Raw genomic sequence first — 24,374 nt, forward strand, 5'->3', positions numbered from 1 at the left:
AATGTTGTGGACTGTTGCAACTTCTCTACCTATAATTTTATATTTTCTATTTCTTTCTCTCTCTTTTTTTTACACATATTGTTATTTGTCATTGTATCATTTCTTCTTAATCGTCATTGTTGTTGTTATTTGTTTCACTACTTTTACAGCACTTTCTACTATATGTATACCTATATTCAACGATAATTAAAATTAAGAGTTTTTTCTTCAGATTTACTTCTTTACACTTGTTTTTGTGAATTTTTTCATTACTATTCTATTTTATTTTATTGCTACATTTCTACCTCTTATTAATTTTACTTGACGAAAATTTGTTTGTATATTTTATTCTTCTTCTTTTTGTATCATGCGTAGAAGCTATACGTATATGCTATATATGTATTATTATATTTTTGCGTCTCTTTCTATACTTCTATTATGATCATTAACATATAAAAACCTCGCTTTGTAGCACTGGCTCTTAAAAAAAAATACCTTAATACACACATATATATATATATATATATATATATATATATATATATATATATATATATATATATATATGTATATGTACCTATATAGATGAACAGGAGTTTAATACTTTGTTTTGACGTGCGTGTGGATAGGGATTTTTACCGTAATTTTTTCCACTATATACTCCCCGCCGACATCAATTTAAACGTCAGGCGCTCGAAAAACTGACTGGTTATTAACTTGTTTTTTTGATGATAAATGAGTTTTATTTTTATTTTTTGATGGTGATTAATTTCAAAAAAATTGAACGTACACGACATCACAGACAGTATAGGAGAAGTTAACTTTAAGTTAGTCTTCAAATTAGTACAAATTCAATGCAATCAACTTGAATATTAATTTCATTGCAAATAATATTTATTTATAATCCGATTAAAAAACGACGTTATTTTTTTCTTACTCCTCTACATACTTTTAAAACAAAAATTGAATTATGATGTTTTAGTGTTCCTAAAAATAAAAGTTATGTTTTTATTCGTGAAACGATATTTTATTTTTCAAAATAAAAATATTAAAATGCATTTATTTTATTCAGTAATTTGATTCATGGTATAAGTTTTATAAACAATTATATTAATTTCGTCTTTTATAATATTTTTTTAAAATTACATTCTTTCTTTTATTATTGATAAATAATTATAATGCATTTACAAATTACCAACATAAAATCTAAAATAATTATTTAATTGTGTTATATATTACATTTATTAGTTAGTGGGATCGTGATCGTCATAATATTAAATTTATCATGTATGGTTTTGTTAAAATATATTAATTTCAAATCTTTCACAGTATAGGTTTCTCTAAAAATATCTATTATATTATACAATTTATATTTCAACGGTAGACAACCGTTTTTAACATAATATCTTTTTTTTATTGAATATTTTATATTTCCCTTATTTTATCGCCTTCATGTGTACCAAAATTAGTTTTAAATCTTATAATTTGTAGCTGAATAATTCACTAAAATCATTATATATTCATAATATCTCAATTTCTTGTTTTAGATAAAAAATACTTTTCAATATTTAAACACTAAAGCTTAAAAAAATAGATAAAAAAATTTATTATTAAATATATTAGTAATAAATATAGATACTCAATTTTAACGGGACAGTAAAATATCTTCTTTCATACGAGATCATTGCAAATAATACTGCTTTAACAGTTGTGTGATTTTTTTAATAATTTATATATTTCTGTAGCAGTATGTGTCCACAAATATTTGCGAAAACATCGAATATCAAATTTATAGTTTTTAATCAATGAGCATATTTTAAAATTTAAGGAAGAATTAAATTATGAAAAGTACTCTGTGAAACATATTGTAGTGCTCCACTCTACACGTATGATCTTAAAATTCATAAGTTAAAATAACTTAACAACCATAAAGGTATAATAATAAGGGAAATATAAGAAGTTAGAAATTGTGTATTTTCCAAACAGAGCGAGTTTCAAAGAAAATTAGTACAATTTTATTTTTTGAATTTAATTAAAATAACCACCATGCTACATACTCCCACTAATTATTAGCTTTAGATGAACATTGTTGAATAACACAATATTGTCTTCTTCCGCTGTTTCTATTTTTCATATTCTCTCGTCATTATAAAAACAACCATATTTCTTATTCATTTTATTATTTATTTTTCAAATCATTATTTCTGGCACCCAGTTGCCTTCGCTGTATTAGTATTATCATTATTATTTCCTTTCAAGTAATATTATATCTATGGAAACATCATCAATCTTATGGTTTTACATGACATAGAAAATATAACATTTACAGGAGGTTGCAATCGTTGATGACAAAATGTCCACATTATATTATGTGGGAGGACGGGAAAGGGTTCTTGTGGTAAACGTACGATAAGCCTGGCTAGCCCTAAATAATAATATGACAGATTTCCGATAGACCTTGGAACACCTACACACATTATTATTCAATAAATAAACAGTATCCAGCTAAATAAAATATACATTTCAGCATTCGTTCGGACAATATATTATGTAACATATTTTTTTTCTAATCCTTTAGACACAAAAACTCCTGTAACCTTCAACTTATTATGTATTTTGCAGCGTATTTATGTTTATTTTCTTTATTTTTAATATTGATTTATAATTAGTTTGCGTTTATATTTTTAAGTTTTTGAATGTTTTAAAATATTAAATATTGGTAATTTGATACATTATATTTTAATATATTATGTATCCGAGCATGACATAACAAAATTATTTAAATATATATATATTTTTTTTTTTTTGTAAATATTTATATCAACTACAATAATTTATTGAATATGTGTTCACTGTTCACTATTGAAACTGCACCGTACTTACGTATAGCCTAATTAAATAACAAACTGTAGATCAGTTTATTAAATTAAAAATGAATCCCTAAATTGTTAATACCCACTGTCCGTCAGTATTCAATTATAATTAATTTAAAAATAAAACCGATATTAAAAATTGATTCGATTAACTCTATTTATAGCTGAACCTAACCAAAGAATTAGAAACGACATAATAAAACCGTATCGCCAACCTTAACGACTGACGTCACGCCCCAAGTCAAATAACTAATTCATTGGTATTTTAATATGAAAACGCAATATAGTAACTTATTTTCGCCGATTATTGTACCTTTGTACCTATTATTACTGTATTTCTTAAGTTTGTTATTTCTGTTATTTGGTTCTACCATCGGCCATCACTGCGGTCTTCATGTTTTGTAATAAATCGCATTAATAAAATATTTCTGCAATTAGATGGGATAAAACGAAAAATGTTACATTCCTGGCTGAGCTGCGGGATTTTCATTTGACGACTTCAAGTAGAATAAAAATAATAGTACTATATTTAATATAAATAATAAATACCTTTGCGGCCATTGTTGATTACGCTGTTTGTTACTCCAAAATATTAATTCCAGAACAATGTTAACCAACTATAAATTCCAATCGGATGTTTGGGATTTTTGTGCCAACGTTACCAGGAGCGATGATGGTCAATATATTATTGTACACATATATTTTACATTACACAGACCTCACGCAATATCTGTTTGCATTTTTTCGACGTATATGCGCATATAATAATTATAGTAGGTACGTACATTGTGAACAATTTTCATAATTTGAACAATTCACGTAAAAATGTTTTTATATTTTCCGGTACAGTTTTGTAGATTTTTGGTGTGTAATATTATGTTGCAGCTAAATTATAAAATTATAATTATTTCATTTCTGTTATCCAATCCTATACAATTTGATGTCTCGTAAAAAAAAAAAATTAAAAAAAACAATAATCGATAGCTAAATTTCTGTAGAGGTTTGCCCACAAAATATTATTATTATGTTAATTTCAATTTAACCAAATTTAAGTTTTATTTATTATCATGTTATATTTGTATCTAACAAAGTAAAACAAATCTAAATAATCGTGTATTCTAATTAATTAACTAGAATTTTTTTTTTAAATCATATACTCCGGATGTCTGTGTAATTATGTAATCTGTATTATTAAAAAATAAATAAATAATTTAGTTTTTTTTTTTTTTGTTTAATGATGGTGTACTAATTAGTTTTTGTATTGTTAACAATCTTTAATAATTTTTTTTATGCATAAGCTGTTTTTCAAATTCCAGATAAAATTATTAAAATCTGTGCAAATGCGACCTTTTAAAAAAATATGTTTCCTGGCAATCTGTCACATTTTAGGGAAAAATTCGTAAAAACGGTTGACGCAATGATAAAAAAAAAAAAAAAATGAAGAAGAAGAAACGTGTACATGTACACAGTTTATCGTCGATCGTTATGTCGCGGACAAAGCTCGTGTAGCAGTACGTTAATCTTTTGAGTGCTCGGATTTGGCCCCACAGAAAGGCGGTGGACATCGTTCGGCGGCCGGTTTCCAATGCTTTTTTTTCGGTTTGCATGACTCGGTGAAAAAGCGACTCGGGAACAGCTGCTGTCGGGAAAGTGGTCGAGATGTTGCGATCCGGCTCGCGTCGGATTACGTTTCAAACGGGCAAAAAAATAAAAATGATAATAATAATCGAGTATTCTATAGAATATAATATACGCGATAAATAGGCCCGGATATACTTATGACAGAGTTGCGCGAACATTTTGATGCAAATACCGCTGCACCGAACAATTCGCGTCTTGGTAACGTTGGCGGATTAATATTTCGAAAAGTTGCGACAACCCTCGACATTTTACAAAAGTTTCGACGCTCCCGCCGTTGTACGGTACACGTACTTATCTATGTATGTGTGTGTGTGTGTATGTGTGTGTGTGTTGTGTGTGTGTGTGTGTGAGTGTGTGTAAACATACCATGCGTTCAAATAATGGTTAAGATTATTAAACCGTCAACAAACTTCAAATACAAACGATTATAATGTATAGGCAGATAAATATAATAAACTAGAAACCAACTACGTAATTAATGTCTCAAAACAAAGTATAATAATAATAATAATATGTTATTTGAAACTTTCTTACGCATCATAACATGATATTCTATTTAATACGAAAAATATAAATTATTTCTACGCAATTCAATAATTTAATTTAATTTAAATGATAGTTTAAAATAAAACGTTTTATATTTATTTTTTGTATACCTTGAACCATTTTAATATTTTTATTTGAATCATTTGAATATATATATATATATATATATATTATATAGTACTACTATTACTAAACAATTCTCAAAATGAAATTTTTTTTTAATAAATATTTTATTCATTGACATTTTTTTATAGTTTGCATAGTATTCATAACTTATTAATAAATGTTTTATACTTAATTAACTTAAACTAGAGATTCCAATCATAATAATTATCAACATTTTATACTTAAAGTTTACTAAACAATTAGATACATAAAAAAGATAGTAGTAGGAGTTTCAGTAATTTACTAAGTAGTAATAAAATAAACTTGCGTTATAACGGTAATAAATTATTAAACATAATATATTATATTTACGAACAATAACGTTTCGAAAATATGGCGCCAAAAAACGTTTAAAACGTCTTCACGACCATTTAATCTGCCAATTAATATAGCAGCTGACGTTTTATTACGACATAAAGATTTAAAAAAAAATAATAATAATAACATCACTCTGTAATAATATACACATTCAAATGAGCTTTAAATTGAATTTTTATCATTACATTTAAATATGCGCTTTCGATTGATATCATTTGTAAAGAAATAAATCAAACGACTAATAATTTGTCATCATATATCATTCCTCGTCGTGTTCGTTTATATTAACTTGGTCATAGTTAATACAATCATTCAACAACAACGCGTTGTTGTTATCGTTGCTGTAAACCCCGGGGAACTTCACATTACAACACTATATAATTACATGTCATGCGATTACGAAAACGACGAAACAATATTGATGACGATAGTTGATAAATGTTTACCCTCTCCACCCCGGGACGAATTACAAATTGAAATGAGAATTTTTGTTAGAGCTTGATCGATGCTGTTGCAATATTGTATTACTATAATAATATACCGATTTCGTTGCGTTACCTCTCCGCACCGACCCATGCATCCGATTCCAACGCCGCCGTGCCACCGATATAATTGCCCATATATTATCCAAATACTGAATATTTCCCGATATTTTCCACGTGAAATCGAACACAGTTTATTTGTTATTCATTCACGGGATAGGGTATCCCAAAAATAACATAAATAAACAACAAAGGGACATTTTTGCTGTATAATAGGAGATACCTACCATAATGTAATGACGGTACATTTTATGAAAAAGCGAAAGATTCGGCGTACCTCGTGAATCAGTTTATTATCAATAATATAAATCTCGAATCAGTGAAACGAGTATAGTTTAAAAATCACGTTCAAATATTTCCATCCATACACGTATAATAATATGATATAAAAGTTCCACAATAATAATATGTACCGTTATTATTATCGTGAAAACATTGTCATATAACTGAACTTTATCGAAGGCAACTCTGTGACTAGATAGCTAACATTTTAAATACAAAAAAAAACAAAATCAAATTCCATAATTGGATGAAAATATTTTACACCACAGTAAATATGTATTAATTATCATTCGTTTAAATTATTTATCCGTAATTCTATTGTACGGAAATATAAGATCTGATCTCCTTATTAGCGGCTTTAGTGAATAATAAGCAGTGCAGTAATATTTTTAATATTCCATTCGAGCATGTTAAATACATGTTCATAACTGTATATTATAGGCACGTGTTACAAAATGTGTTCTCTTGAAAATTGTATAGGTAGTACATTAAAACAGTATAAAAGTTTGAAAAATCCTTTTAAATTTAAAATAAAAATAATATACGGAATTATCTCAAAAGTATTCTATTTTAAAATTTAGTAGTACATAATATTTGCATTATTATATAAACCTAGACTTAATAATTACAATAATACAGCATCGTATTATTCGGATGGGTATAGAATAATATGCAGATATCACAACCACTTTTTATACCCATTTCTTTGTTTTCGTTTATTGGATTATAAAATTACTCGTTATCACATATGCATTCAGTATATTCCATTAAAGGGTTATAATTCAAAAAGCATGTTCATCAGCTTTAACCTTAAACAATGCACTTATTCAAATTCTTTAGAAATTTTAAGCATACTTAAAGACTACAATATTTTTAAATATTTACTTTTTTAATGAAAGTATTAAATATATGTTTTTTCATAATATGGTAGGTACTTGGGCTAAACTCAATTAAATTGAATATAATCATACTCGAAAATTCAAAAAATTATAAATTCATCATAAAAGCCCAAATGGGGAAAGAGGGGTAAACGTAATGATAAATTTCTCTGTATCTATATTATGTACAGCTATTATGGCCTATGGGTACCAAGTAGATTATTTGTGCACGCAACGAGAAAATTCGCGCCGTTAAACGGACAATGAACACACACACACTAATACTGGCATTGTAGTGTATACAATACACTGTCTCGAAAAACAAATTCATCAACACGGTGGATAGGTCGGGATAAATGGATTTATCCAGCATTAAGAGGTACTCCCTAACCGTAATCGATGTTCATTCCGATATGCTCACACGGAATACTACCATAATACGCCTCCGTGGTTATCCCAAATACCAAGGTCTTAAGGTGATACCCACAAGTCTATCAGTTCTATACCATATTTTATTTATTATTCTTTTTTATATTTTTTCGTTTTAAATATCATTCAAATATATTCATTAACTCGTGATGATATTGCTCAAAGGCCATTTCGGTATGTTAGAAATGTATTTATACGAAACAATCTTCAATAATCTGCAGTCACTTTTGCTCGTATTTTTAACATCGTGTGGTCACAAACGGTAGTGATAAATTAAGTCTGTACGCATAAAAACTTTGTAGCTAATAACAAAACAAATAAAATAGATTTTAATGAATCACAAAACTAGGTAAATTTTTAATAAAAATATTTAATTACTAAACGCCTTCAAGATTTACAGTCTAATTTATTGTGCCGTAGTTTATTCGTTGCAATAAAGTATTTACAAATATAAATCAGTTTTTTTTTATTTATTTATTAAATATTTAACAGCAAAAAGAATTAAATTGTATTCTGCGAAGTTCTTTTTTATTTAAAAAAAAAAGAACAATAATTAAAAACAAAGAAAACCCCGTGGAAAAGCTTCACTACCTGGAAAACCTTTTAAACTATTTTAAAATAGTATTTAGTAAATTTATGAACGTTTTAGAAATAATAGTACTAAAATAACATCCAACGTAAAACTCAAATAATAATATAATATTATAATCGAAATCATAATAATTATATTGTATAGTGTAAGTACGAAAAAGTCAATCGCTTAGTCTCCGAGTAGTAGCTTAACTTTAAATATTTTCGTAGTATTAATTTATTACTATTACAACATGTATTCAATGTTTACCAGCAAGAAAAATCCAATGTTTACATGAAACGGATATAAATTATTGACACTGTACCATTGTTTGCTTTCTTATTTTCTCTACAGTCTAGGACGATTAAGGCTGGTTAAGCTCATCGACAATCCGTGACCACCAGAATAATATTAACTATTAAGTTTTAAAGTGTGCGTATAATACACATATTAAACACTACGGTAAATTGTTTGTTTGACCATTAATTACGGACGTCGAAACATCGAAACTATAAATATAATTATTTATAATACACTATACTACATATTACGTTCGTGTTATTCGGTCAATAATCTATTAACATTACTGTTTTAGACCCGGTTAGAGATTTCTAACCTTTTATTTTACTCGAGGCACTCAAAAGTATTTTAAAAAATTCGGAGTCATCCTATAATAATATATCGTTTATTCGTTTTTATACGATGAAACTTGTTTTCTAGGTACCTATATATAGGAAAACATTAGACAAAATATTTTGAAAAAAAATTAATTAATTAATACATATATTATACACGTTATATTTTTTATAAAATCATTTTTTTTTAATTTTAAAAATACGTATTATTGCTATTTATTTTAAATGATTTTACGATTCTCCCAATTTAAGTTGATGACACTTTATATGCTACAGTTTAAACGATCCTCAGAGAATACACGCGCTCGTGGTATTTTTTTATTTCTCTAAACGTATATAATATATATTATTATACTTACACATTCCTGGAATACTTAAAAACTCCGTTTACGCTATAAAGTACACACACATACACGCGAGCACGCACTCTCGTCATCATACTCACGCATATTACTTCATCTTATACACAAAACGACGTGCGTCGACTTTTATTTTTGTTTAAAAATGTATTATTATATTACACAATTTGTATTAAGTTTACAATAAAAATAAGTTAAGTACGGAGAGGAGACTTGTTGAAGAGCCCATCTCGTTGATGGAACTTTGGGTCGATGACTTTTAATAATATTATAATAATTTGCGCCTTTTGAAACCTACTTCTCAACTCGGGACAACCCGCAGCTCGCAATTATAAAACCCCACCATCATCACCACCGTCGTCACATCCGTACATTACATTAATGAGTTTGTATATTATATACGATATACATACGCCGTGTATGCGAACGCCAAACTACTGGCACTTTGAAAGTGCTCGTCAATTGCCCTGAATATTTTAAGACCAGCAAAGTATAATCCCGTACACACCGTTTGCGTTTATCCCGAGATAAAAAAAAAAAGTTTGGAGTAGAATACTCTGGCCGCTTCAAGAAAATATTTCGTGTTAATAAAATATCTCTTAAAATAATAATAATAATAATAATAACTATTTGTAGTTAATAAATAAATAAATGAAGTACAACATAAACGTATATTATGGAAAACTTACGGTTTAACCAGACTTAATATACTTTTAAGTATCTACTCTTACAAGATTCGCTTTGCGCGACTCGGATCATCACAATCGACACGCGCGTCTTACCTTTTTTTTGTAATGCCTATATTCGCCACACAGAGATCGCGGTATATGTATTATAATTAGATATATTATAGGTACATAATATAATACTTATTGTTGTATGCAGTTTATTATTATTTTTTTTTTTTTATCGTTGTATACTAACCGTCGTTAATTGTTTCCGTGTCACGTCTACAGGATTCAGCGACCCGTACTGCATGCTCGGTATCCAGCCGGGCACGGTGTCCCCGCAACCCGGATCGGGACTTCCGCCGTCGCCGGCCAACAGCCCGTCGCCGTACCAGCCACCGCTATCGCCGCGGCCTGCGCACGCCACCGCCCGCACACTGTCCGAGGGCGGAATCGAGTTGCCAGACGGACGGCACGACCATCACGACAAGCTCCGCAAACACCACAGGTATGTGTTCTGCCCGTATAACGCGGGAGGCGACCTTTTGTCAGGTCACGTGCCGGAATTCATTATTAGTCGGTATTTAAAAAAAAATCACATGCCAATAATATTATAGGTTCGTGGATACCTATATACTTGAGGAACGATCGATTCTTGGCACGGTAGAAATTTCAAAATAAAAAAGTACAAAAATTATTTAATAAGAGTTATGGACTTTTTTTTTTAGTCTCATATGATTTTAACGAAACACGAACAACGTTTTGAGTCCACCAACAATGTGTTTTTCTTTTGTTTTGATTTGAAATAATGTGTTGTGCATGATGGTTAAATAAAGAAATAATATTTTTGAGTGCCGTTAAAATTTGACCAACGTGCGACCTTTGGGGTCACGCACTCACGCGTGCCACTGATTAATTTTATTTAATATACCATGAGCTCTTTAAAACAAAGGACTTAAACTTCGCTTCATACACAAATATGTATTATTTTAATTTATGAATTCTGAGATAGAAATACATTGTTTTTACAATGACATAGGAAATACAATTGCATAATTTATTTGTAAACATACATAAAAGTTAACATTTTGACGAAATCATACATATTATTATATTAGAAAAAAACAATTTTTTCTCGAAATTTATTTTAGTTATTTTTATTTAATTTGAAAATATAAACCATAGAAGCTTTGAAGATTTTCAGTAGATATACCTACTGTTATCTACAAAAAACAATGACATTTACAAAATATTTAAATGATTTTAAGTGATTTATATCACAAATCTATTCGTCACTTTGTATTGATTTAAAATTCGTAAATTATTACGTAATTACGTAACAATACCGATTTATCGTCAAACGATTTTAAATATTTGTTACTAGCTGTCACCCGCGTGCTCTGCCTCCGAGGATAATTATTGTTAGTAAATTATGAGCCTGTTTTTTGTCTTATAATTATTATTTCGATCATAAAACGCTATAGTGTCCTTACCTTATAATTACGCAAAATAATAATAATTTAAGGTGTTTATGAAATTCTCATAAGAAAAAAAAAAATAAATAAAAAATAAATTATTATTAGGTAATAGATTTTTTTATTTGTATTATTTATAGATAATAAAAACAATTTTTTTTCACATTAATATCATTATTCTTACACTCACCAAATATATTATATAATAATATTATAACGTCGTTAAATGAATAATAATAATAATAATAATGATTATTAAACAACAACACTGGGCATGGCATTATGTAGGTCTTCACATCATACAGCCAATCAGCGCGCTATGCTTTCTATACTTCTTTTCTATTGGTTAATATTATTGGATACGTTTTAATCTATATTAACTACTCGACTCTCAAGATTAAGTTCGTCAGTCTTAGTTCGAACGCAGTGATATATACTTCAGACCCCGCGGGAACATTCAAAGCACCGAGCCGTTTTCACATCTCATATACGTCTACAATAATAATTGATTCATCGTCGATTCTATATACACATTCTGAGGTGGGTCGTGGCCGACTGCTTAACTATAGGTACGCTTTAAACAATTATTTTAATATATATATATAATACATAGCATAGGTCGAAATTCAAATTTTACAGTAGAGACTAAACTTATTTTATGTAACCTATTATGTTCCATTTTCGAAATAAATGGAATAAAGATACGCATACTGTTACTATATGAAAATGCGTAGATATGTTTCGTTTTCACATCAGTGTGTTTATGTGTTTTGCTTCTAAAGTATAGATTATTTAAAAAGTATAAGTTATAGATGCTTGAAAATTTCACCAGTTATTTAAATTGGCATTTTCTTTATATTAGGTATTTAATGTTCAGAATATTCTGCATATATTAATGCTATTTATTTGAAATATTCGTTTTTGTTTGGGGTTTTTTTTTTTATATAAATATCGATAAAAAATTTTGGCTGAGTCGAAATTCTTGAAAATTGAATACAAACTTTCTCATTAATTATTCTTTTATTAATTCAAAAATTATAAGAATATAATATAAGCAACATTTTTTTTATTAGCATTTGTAGTTCAAACATTGACAAAATCATGAACAATTTTCAAATAATTTTGTAGTTAAAATTTATAAAAAAATTTTGTTAAGTAGCTTAGCATTGAAAATTGAATGCAATATTTTCCATAAGTTTGGCTTACAATAATTATAAAAGAACTTAAATTTTGGTGTATTCAGGTCATTAAAACATAAATCACCTTTTTCACCAACCACTGGATATTATGTCCTAGGCTGACAAAACATCTTTGTTCAGAATCGTTTTTCTTATACAATGATAGTTATCATTGGATTCAAATTAATTAATTCATCAATTATAGTAACCTACTGTACAGCAGAGTGTTACTCATTTTTTTTTTTTTTTTTGAAAGCGTATCTGGGTAAATACTCCAAATATATAGATATAGATCTATCTTGTTTCTAACGTATTATGTCTTTGGATTCAAACCATTTCACCATATTATTATTTATTTGTAACATTGAACTTAGATTAATACTAATATTCATACTATAACAATTTAGTTCACTTTTTATACAAAAAGCTGGCATATACAATTATTTGTGGTATGAATTTTCAATTTTTTATTTTATTTTCAATATCGGTTATTTATTGCTACGTATAATTAGTTTAATTACCTGCTTCGTGGTTTTAAAACGTTACGGTTTAGGTGACATACTTACAAGAATGTGCACAATATATAGTTTGCAATAAATTGAGTAAAATTATATTTCATTCTCCTTCGACTAAAAGTGAATTTATGAACAATTTCTTTGTCTAAAACGCTCTCCAATATTTAATTATTAATTAATTTATAGGATGTTACTATTTTTATTATTATTATATTATATTACTGCTATAAATGCATTGTGGTAAGTATAGGTACACAGAGGGAACTGAGGTTTTAAAAGCATCCCTCCCATCACATTGGTTGACTAAATTTTAATTGGATTTTCTGTTATAACCGCATTATTATATTACTTTTGTTTCGTTTGTTCGTCAATTATTTTTAAACGTATACCTAACACAGGGCCTAGATGTAAATTTTATTATGAGCCATGCATTTTATACGTAGGTTATTATAATAGATGACGATGAACTAACATTTCGATACATATATATATATATATATATAATATACAATATACATATATATTAGATATATACGATATCGTCGAAACTGCGGTCATACGATGTGTATAATGATTTACAGTTGTAATTATTCTGTAGAAATTGTATCAGATACGCACCAATTCAAAATTGTGTGGTTAATTTTTTATAATACCTAATTACTATATTATGGTATTTTTTGATATTTCAAAAAAAAAAATTTTTTTTTTAATTTTTTTTTGATCCGGATTGTAGGATAGAATTTATAATTTATCACCTCCGTTTGTATTCATACATATATGTCGTAGTAATAACATGTCATATCCAAGTACTGTATTAGTTATTAGTTTCGTGCAGTTCTTATTTTGTTTTTTTACAATTTCACATATTATTTGGATAATTTTCGTATTTTCACTGGCGAATTGGTCTAGCCAATTTTTTTTTATGATTGACCTAAGTACACGAGAACAGATGTCAGATATATTCGAAATCTTTTAGACTTCTATGGGTTTAAGAGTTTTCCATTTATCATTGTGCAATGTCGAACCTATATCAATTTTAGTTTGAATATAATCGATAATAAAGTAACCTTACCGTGTTTTTCTAAGCAATCTTCTCTTCACCGTTGCACGCAAACATCATATATCCAATGTTCTATAATGAGCTTTCCTTTTTTATTTTTTATTTTATCGTCTTGATCTCGACGTGGTTGGCTCTGGCGGTGATCTTCCCCTACGGTTTGCGTGTGATAATACAAGATATATTTTTCATTAAAGTATCAAACTATAAATTCACTAGGATTTTTTTTTATTATTATTGTTTAATTCGTTAATCACAACGTATACACGGAATAATTATACATAGTATATTGTTGATTAGAATTTTAGGAAACTTCATTTGATCATAATATAATATGCCAATTCATGTGAAAAATGGTATAATGTCATATAATACTATAATAGGACTTAATTTGTTCAAATAGTTTGAATTATCATTTGATTTATTAAATATTGTTTATTAATACACAAAGTACGTATTACTGTACAATCTATTATTATTTGTAAATTATATTACTATACTTAGAAAATATTATTAAAACATAATCATGGTCATCAAAACTACTATTCACTATTATCTTAGAATTGTGTATACCTATTATTGATATAAATCGTTATATTATTATATCGATGTACCGTTAGAATAAGCCAAGACACATCTTAAATGTATCATATGGGTCCTGAATTGATATTCCCTAATTGTTTTATGCAGTACCTACCTGATAAAGTTATTATCATAAAATGTAACTAATGTGAAATTTGTAAGTGATCATTGTTTATCTTCACAGATTATTACATTTTAACAACAATTTTATATATTTATTTCATCGGTATAATTATAGGTAAAAATATTAGTAAATCCTATATTTTAAAGGTTAGGTTAATACGGTTAGGTCCTTACGCAAATAACGCAACTAAATATTTTACAGTTGAACCTTGGCCATAAAACTAGATTTGAGTCTTTTATATTTTGTTGAATTCTGATAATGTCAACAAATAATTATTGTTATACTGCCGAAATATAATAATGTAATAATATATTGATTAAAACTGAACAAACAAGTTGTTTATACAAAATTACGGTCGTTTATATAACTACTGCGCAAAAATTTTAGTGAAACACAACAAAATATAATCAATAAAATCTATGTATATCACCGTAAAGTATCTTTATAAGGCGTGTAATACTGTATAGGGGATTTAAAATGGCCCGGCGTGTTATAATCATAAATCCACTATAACCGTTTCCGAACATTAGGCCGTACAAAAAATGCACGTACACGAGTAAGGAAAATGTTCTCCTTTAAATGATAGCCAATTTTCCGTCCTAACCGGATCCGTTTCGAAAACGATTTCCACGTATGTATTGACGTTAATGCCGCTACTATAATGGGCCCCCAAAAAAAGGTTCTTTGAAATCGACTAGGTATCTATATTATGCCATTCAAATTTACATTGAACGGCGTACCCATATTTTCTACCGATGTTCAAAAACTCTCCATTGCCCGTGGGAAACCAATATATTAACTATTTCATATTTTATCATTAATTTCAGAGAGTAAATATTCACAGTTTGTAGATTTTTTATGTTTGACATACAATTAATATACTATATAGTATCAGACTATTGGATATTTACCAACATTTAGTTTCGTTTGATCCGGCTTGATCCACGTGTTTTCAATAAATTTATCAAACAAGCTATAGATACCATTCAAAGTGTGAAAAATATTTAGCTGGTATTATAAATAGATACACTATATATAGTATATTTTTACGTATAAATACGAGATTGTTAAAATTGTTTATTTTGAAATTGGTTGGCATTTGTATAGAGGTATAAAATACTTTAATTTGATTCTTGCACACTTTTCCAGAAATTTCAATTTCTATATTTATATAATAATAATAACTTTAATATCATATATTAAATAAAGGTTTTCGGTAGTATGTTGTTTTAAAAACTCAAAGCCCGTAAGTATAGAACACACGTATTTATAGAATATAACACGTGTATAATAATACACGTTAGTTATGCACACAACCCACTACAATTCTCCCAAAACGTCATAGTATATTATACATATACAATCGTCTATTGGTTTTGCGATGATTACCGAGAATCGTTCGCGAAGCACTGCACAGTCCAAATACCGCTAAACCGTACAAACAACCTTTCGACAAAAAACAGAATCAAACCAGCAATTTTCATGAACGGAGAAAATCCGAGTAAATAATAATAACAGGCAGTATGTAGCCTAAACGTTTGAAAACGAAAACGAAAAGAAATAATACACTTCCCGCTACCAACACCCCCTCCCAAAAACCCACCACTGCCGAACCCTTAAAGGCTTACCCAACAACCGCACCGTCGCTGTTTCCCTCATCGTGACCACAAGAAATTGCACCCGCATGAGGCCCAACACATACACACACACACACACACACACACACACACACACACACACACACACACACACACACACACACACACACACACACACACACACACACACACACACACACACACACACACACACACACACACACACACACACACACACACACACACACACACACACACACACACACTGCAGCCTGCCACGTCGTCGTCCTAATAATGTATCGTTCGTATATAGATCCCATTTATAATACAAAAAGGAGCCGTCCAATATATATTATAACGTTCTGAAGTCAAAACTTATAGTATTTCGAATCGTTCTATCAACAAATCATATTTTACCGTATAGAAATCGGACCTTTTTTTATTTTATTTTTTATATTCGTTCCGTTATTGTTCTTTTTATCAAAGTATAGTAAGGTAAACTACAATGCGTTTAAGTAATCGATGTTCACGTAATTTTTAATCGAACTTTAAATATACACCACGTTTATTAGTTCAATTTGTATCTGCTTGTTTTAATTTTTAATAATTTTCGACCCTATAGACACATTAAATATTTTATATCTTTATGATAGGTACTTTCTTATAATTCATAAAATCGTTTCATTTATAGTAATAATTTTGTAGATGATAAAAAATATTACATTAACACTCATCATTCATTCGTCCTTAACTTATTGTGAATGCCTTTTCTTTTTTATAATGCAATATTTCGTTTTTGATCGTACTACGTGTTAACATTTTTAAACACTAGCCTTTCCATCAACGTAACAATGTCCATACTTATTCTTCACCTAAAATTAAAATACTTTTTTTCTTGTACAAACCATGAAATAGATTTTTCATGTGAAATTACATATTATTCTAATTAACACTAACTCAACCGTTTTTCAGTTATTAAAAGCGTATAACGTAATTTTCCCAATCCGTCACATAATTTATAAAAAAAAAAATATTACTCAAAGTTGTCAGTATAAAATATTATTTGCCGTTGAAATATAACAAAAATGTAAGTCGATACAAAAAGAAGTTTTATACTATTCGTATGTTTTCTCCTTCAAATACTCATCGAGAATCGAAAAATTTATCGCTCAGCTCACAGTCACGTCCGATACACATTTGTAATGTTTTGCCAATGTAATTTTCTGCAATAAAGTATACCGTGTTCACGTCAAAGATATGTCTATATCACGTTTGTTGTTATTCGCTGTACAGAGTTCAGGGTAGTTTTTTTATTTTATTTTACAAGAATATTTACATATTAATAATATAATAAGTCTCATTAGTACCACCTCTTACATATACGTATTATATCATATTATTATAATAATTTTTTTTTAGAAATTATTTGTAATTCTCTTATTATTTTTGTTGTTAAGTCGTCTCTTGACCATTTTCTTTTAGCTTTCTAGCGGGATTTTTTGAAGTAGTTAGAAAGGATATTTAGAAGGTAATAAGATTCTTATGAGTAGCCAGTATGTTGTGAAATCACATTAGTGGCTAGTTTTTTAAATTTGGAGGTGTGTGCTTAGTGTAAATGTAATAGGGAAACAACTTAGGCGTTCAATAATAAGTCCAACTAACAATCTGAAATGTTGACAGTGGATAAATATTGAACGGTTTTACTTAAACCTAAATTTGAATGCTGTATGTTCAAATGTAAGGAATAATAGATGTATAGACGAGTATATTGTTTTTGAAGTGAGTTATAAATTTCATGATTGAATAGAGAAAACAAAAAAGTGAGTTACATTGTTTTGTTGTTTTTTATTTTGGTGTGATATTACCGAGTGAATTTTGACGCAAAGTCAATAAAAAAAAGTAATTAATACAAACGACAACCGAAGCATAAATATTGTGCACATAAAAATTACTCAACTACTTATTATTATGAAGTATATTTTTATCATGCGTCATATATGCGAACTTTAATATTGTATGTCATCTGAATATTTTCTTTGTCGGCAATTATTTCTATTTATTGAATGCTCTCACAACTTTTCGGAAAAGTGCAAATGAGCAAAAAAATCTAAAAAAATAAACGTTTTTCTACACTATGATGTATTATTATTTCCGTGAAGTTCATATCGTCTCATCGTTAGTAAATTTAGTAAGTACACGAATTCACTGTATTATAATAATAATATATGTTTGTATAGTACACGATACTATAACGATTGGAATATTTTATACGCAGGGACAAGTTGTTGGGTGGATAAATCACAATAATAATATAGTGCTTCGATTTCATTCACGAGTATATTGTTAGATATAACTACCTGTAATGTTTAATACACGTCGTTAGTATGACGCTGCATATTTCGTAATTTATTTTTCCATTATTATTACGTTGTTATAATTTATAGTAGGGCCTTGCAACCGAATTAACTAGAACCCGCAGCACCCCTGAAAACCCTTAAAAAATCCATATAGCACAAATGATTTTATTTTATAACATTATAAATAACCGAAACCCAAACAATTCATACTGATTAACCCAAATATTTATATTTTACAAATTTAACATGATAATATGTAATTTCCTGTGTATTTTGATGGTTAGTTGGATTTTTTATTTTTTTAGTAACAATTATTGACAAGAATAATTTTACAATTAGTTAGCATTGGTGATTAAAAGTTTATGCATTAAGCTTAGCTTCACACCCATTAATTCCACTAATGTTATAAATTATAACTTATTATATATCAGCAAAATTTTTTAAAATTAAATAATACTCCAACTAATATCATATAACCTAAAAAATATTATAATTGAGCAGTTATTGCGTTTTTCCTTATTAACGCTAGTATTAACCTATATTAACCTGGTTATTAATGGTTATGAACACCCAAACATTTATTTAAATTTTTTGTTGAACATCTTAAATACATACAGTACCAGAAACCCAAAATTCGAATATTTTATTCCGTTACGGAAATTTGATTCAATGTTTATATTAATTCATGATTTCCGCACATCAGCTATTAATAATTGTATTAAAATCTTCATTGATCACACTAGAGTCTAGTAATTAGACTATTTTTAATTTAATTTAATTTTTTTTCGACTTATTTAAATAACACTTACTCAGAAATTCATTTGATATTTTTACGACTTGTAATCATCATATCGAACACACTAACTATCTGTAAAAGATATAGACAATAGACATATAGCTTTGTTGTTCATAATATATACGATTCTATAAACCATTTGAAAACGACATAAATAAGATTCCAGTTATAAATCAATACAGTTCTGTTGTTATCACTTATCAAACTCTATCAATCATAATAGGGTAGACATATTACACAACATTATTATTATCATCATTACAATTGATATTTATGTTGGTTTTGATTACTTTATAGTATCAAATACATGTAGTACTATAGTTTATAGTATATTATGAATTATGATGTATACTGTTTATTCATAATATTATACTATTCTCTACTCCAAGTTTATAAAGTATTCTTATCATTCTGTTTGAATTAGAAATTGACTAATTGTTTAATAATTAAACGTTTTATACAGAGTTTTACCAGTTTCTTAATAAAACATATCTTAAAATTGTAAATTTTCACGTATACGTGATCAATTATAATGTTAAGTAGAGTTGTATCACGGCCTACGCGAACTCATTAATATTCATTTAACGCTCGTGAACTTTAAACCGTATAAACATTATAATATTATAATAATATTTCTTCTTATTTTTGTGTACAGTTTCAGCAATATATTGAAACATTAATGTTCACGTACAATAAATAGGTAGGTATTATGTTTTAAGTTTGTAACAATAAATTTAACGTTTTTGTCAATAGTACATTATGATAGTAAGTATGGCCACTGTATTGGCATCCGCCGTAATAATAACTTATTTTACGGGATAGGTTGAGTAAAACTAAATATATTTTACGTTTAAAGTTAAAAGTTTTTGTATAATGTAATTACTTGACAGTAATTTCTAATTACACATTATTTAACCAAATCCATTAACTTGTAAACATATATAAACACAATATTTTCCATGAAATTTAAACGTTAAATTTTAAGTCCTAATATTATTATTAAGTCATAATAATTTATAGACCTTGTTTATAAACGTTTTAATTATTAATATTGAGTAGCATTAACATGATTAATGATGTTTATCAACTTGGTGAGTTAATTTTTTTAGTCAACGAGTTTAGAATGATTAAAAAAAAAAAATGCCAAATTGTATACAATCGAATATTTTTAAAGTATTTTTAAGTGTTGTTTTTGTTGTTCAAAATAATTGTTCACAATACACATGTACTTTCCTTAAACAAGTATATTGTTCTGTAAAACAGAGGATTATTTTATGTTCTTAATTTCCTATCGTGTAAAAATAAAATACAGACTGGTCCACCAAGTTTATAGGAACAATAAGTAAGAGTACCTACCAAAAGCACCCTAACACCGGTGAATAAAATGGTTCGCTAAAAATATATGAATAACTAAACGACTTCTTCGAACTAATTGCTATTTTTGTTTCTCAATTAAAAATATTATTTTTTAAAGCTATGAATAATCCCTGAATTTTTTTTCTTTCATAACAGAATCCATAAAAAGTATTTTATCCAAGTATATCAAAGTTATTTCTACAAATTAAATTTTTTTATAAATAATAAAATTGTGTGTTTAACGGTTCCCAAAGTTAATTAATAAAAATGTTTAAAACAATAAACCTTCAGATCACTATTTTAGTATTAAACTTAATTCAAAATTTAATATATTGATAGAATTTTTTATTTAAAATCTATTAAAATCATATTTTTAATGTTTATTGCTAATTTAGAAAATTACAAGTTATTTTTTAAATTAGCAATTAGCAATTTAAAAATTGTTTAAACACTACGGCATTCAACAATTTTTTCATATTGGTCATTCGATAACTCAATATTAAAACGTGGATATCATAATATAATTTTTATAATGAATCAATTTAACATATTATTATTATGTAGAATGAATTCAATTGCCTTAATAATACAATTTCATCGTAATAACCGCAACTAGTACTATTATTGCCTATACGTTACGCCGTCTTATGCTTTTTCTTTAATGGTATTATAGCATATTATAATAGTATTTATTAACTTCAAGTACAATATAAACTGTAACACTTGCTGATTAAAAGAGTTACAAAATAAATAAATAAATTAAATCTATACGTATCAAACAGAAATTTTTTTTAAATTCCATTTAAAAAATAAATAAAATACGAAATTTCATAAATTTAACTAGGTATTCAATAATGGCTATAAATATAATTTTTTATTTTAATTATTATTTACAATTCTTAGTAAACAATAATTCATATTTATGCGAAGTAAACATCATCAGTTCTTATTCTTTACTATGTTACAATATAATACCATGTTGTCTTTCAATACAATTGAATTTTGACAGATCTGTCAGATTTGCATTTGTCGAGATTATAAATAACTATAGTAAATAGTGATTAAAATTTTATTTTCAATTTATCATATTTATTACATTGAATTTATGCTATAATATAATTCAGAATAAATTAATCTTATCAATAAGAGTTGTAGACTTAAGTACGTTATCAATATTTAACTATTAATGGGTATGTAAACTTAGTGCTATAACGAAATCAGGAAAATATTTTACAACTATAAGGTGTAACACTGCAAAGTGTCTTTTAAATATTTATGTAGACAAATGTTTCATATTTTATGTATGTTACCTACATATATTCATTATTCATACTCGAAAAAATCAACTACCTACATTTATTTTAGAAACTGTGTAAAAATAAATTTAAATTAAATTTGAAGTTCTTTTAAAAAAAATTATATCAAGTATTGAATTTCGTAAAAAAGTATACAATAATTATAATATTACATAGTAACTCCGGCAAAAATACAATCAAAAAATGTACACAGTCAAACAAATACATGAAATAATACGACATATCATTATTCGGGATTAACCGATGACGAGTGAGTTATGTAAATAATTTGTAAATATATTTTTATAACATTATTATTATCATACAATGAACTATATTTTATAATAATATCAACTATAATATTTATAATAACTATTAATATAGGTTTTTTAGCAGAATCGAGACATGTTTCATAGCTGTATAAAAATAAAGTTTAGGTAAAAACTATTTTTCCCCTCATGCAGTACTTGGAAATATTATTATAATACAGAACAAAAAATAAAAATGCAATATGATATACACACACACATTACACATATTATTATAACGACGAAAATATTCGGTGGACAAAATATTCCATCTTATCATCACATGATTTTCTGATTAGAAGACTACACCCTCTTCGGAGTGTCATATTTCATTAGACGCGTTACGATATTATTATAACTTATAAGTTTTTTTTTTCACAATATATTGTAAGTACAAGCCATTTTATTCGGCTGTGTCGCAACGGTTGATGGGCTCCATAACACACGCCGCGTACAACATATTATTATTATGTATACCATGTATAATAATTTAATGTAATCTTGTAATACATATTTCAGACTGTGTAACGTGCATGAATATGTAAGTAATATTTTAAACTCACGGTTCAAAAAGAAAAAAAAAGTATTATGCTTTATTGCCTTATATTGGTACGCTGCGCTAAGGCGTACTTTGTTATATTATTCGATTTATATTCGGACGTGACTGAAGATGATGTCATGACGGTTAATCCCGTAAATGCGCATATTAGAAAATCCTGTTGTGTCTTCTGTTGTGTAGTGCCGCACTAGGTCGAATGGACATACCAAACTTCGGTGACTTTACTATCTACAAAACATTATATAATGTTAACGTGGTAACTCAAACTTCTTTAACGTAAATTCGTCAATGCATCGACATTTTTCCGGGTTCCTAGAATTTCCTATTTAAACAACGTAAAAAAATCTTTTTGAACTCTGATATTTTCTTGAATAACTCGAACATCGAAGTTTCGATTTTTTTGTTTAAATACATTTTTAAAATTATTCATAATCCATAAATATTAAATACATATTATTTATTATGAAAAAATACACAGTAATTTTTTATTGATTTTCTTGGATAACTCGAACTTTTTTACCGGTACCTTCAACTTCGAGTTAAACAAATTCGACTGTATAATTAATTAAAGAACGAATAAGAGTAGATTTCCTTGTTGCCTAATGTGTTTTAAGAAGTAAAGACCAGTTATCACGGCGCATGTTTGTATTCCACCGATAATAATATAATATTCTAGTAGTACGATTAATAATAATTCATCTCGGTTGATCGCCGTTAACTATACCTATTTGCAATTTCTTTATTTTCTTTAAATTTACAGGATGATAGTTTGTCTGACTTAGTTGTCAGAACGCTATTTTGATGACTTTGTCACAAGTTATATTATAATAGAATGTAATTTATTTTGGCATGTTCAGCATTCTTGATAGGAGAGATATTATGATTTTTTAACTGTTCAAAACAGACCCTGTTTTAATGAACAAAAAAATTATCAATCAATTTAACTTTACAAAATATTAAAAACACGAACTTCTATTTCAAAAATAAATTATACGGTAGTTTTCTGTGTTGATTAAAAATCGATAGACAAAAATAAGCCAATGGGAGTAGGTTTATAGTACCTTCGTCATTCCGTGAGCACTTTCCCCGGGATGTGTAAGTACATCAACTACTGCTCAAAGATATTTTTGGTGATAGAAAAGTTTCATGAGGTTCAAAATAAAAACATCACATGCGTAACAATTTTGACGATCGAGTTTACACAACATTGAATAATAATAATAGCCTATTATTAATAGCGTAATATAATACGACGAGTATATTATAATACAATATACATTATAAACTT

The 24,374-nt window shown here is 27.6% G+C and overlaps 1 protein-coding gene across 4 annotated transcripts in view; it reads left to right on the plus strand.

The window, feature by feature from the left end:
• Positions 1 to 24,374, plus strand: part of LOC114120886 (BAI1-associated protein 3) — a 149,923-nt gene that overhangs the window by 112,912 nt on the left and 12,637 nt on the right. For all 4 annotated transcript variants that reach the window (XM_050204854.1, XM_050204856.1, XM_027982969.2 and 1 more), the window contains one exon: positions 10,175 to 10,394. In XM_050204854.1, the coding sequence (XP_050060811.1) occupies positions 10,175 to 10,394 (220 nt within the window). The remainder of the gene's footprint in view (positions 1 to 10,174; positions 10,395 to 24,374) is intronic.

Source organism: Aphis gossypii, chromosome 3, assembly GCF_020184175.1.
Source record: "Aphis gossypii isolate Hap1 chromosome 3, ASM2018417v2, whole genome shotgun sequence".
Classification (NCBI taxonomy): domain Eukaryota; kingdom Metazoa; phylum Arthropoda; class Insecta; order Hemiptera; family Aphididae; genus Aphis; species Aphis gossypii.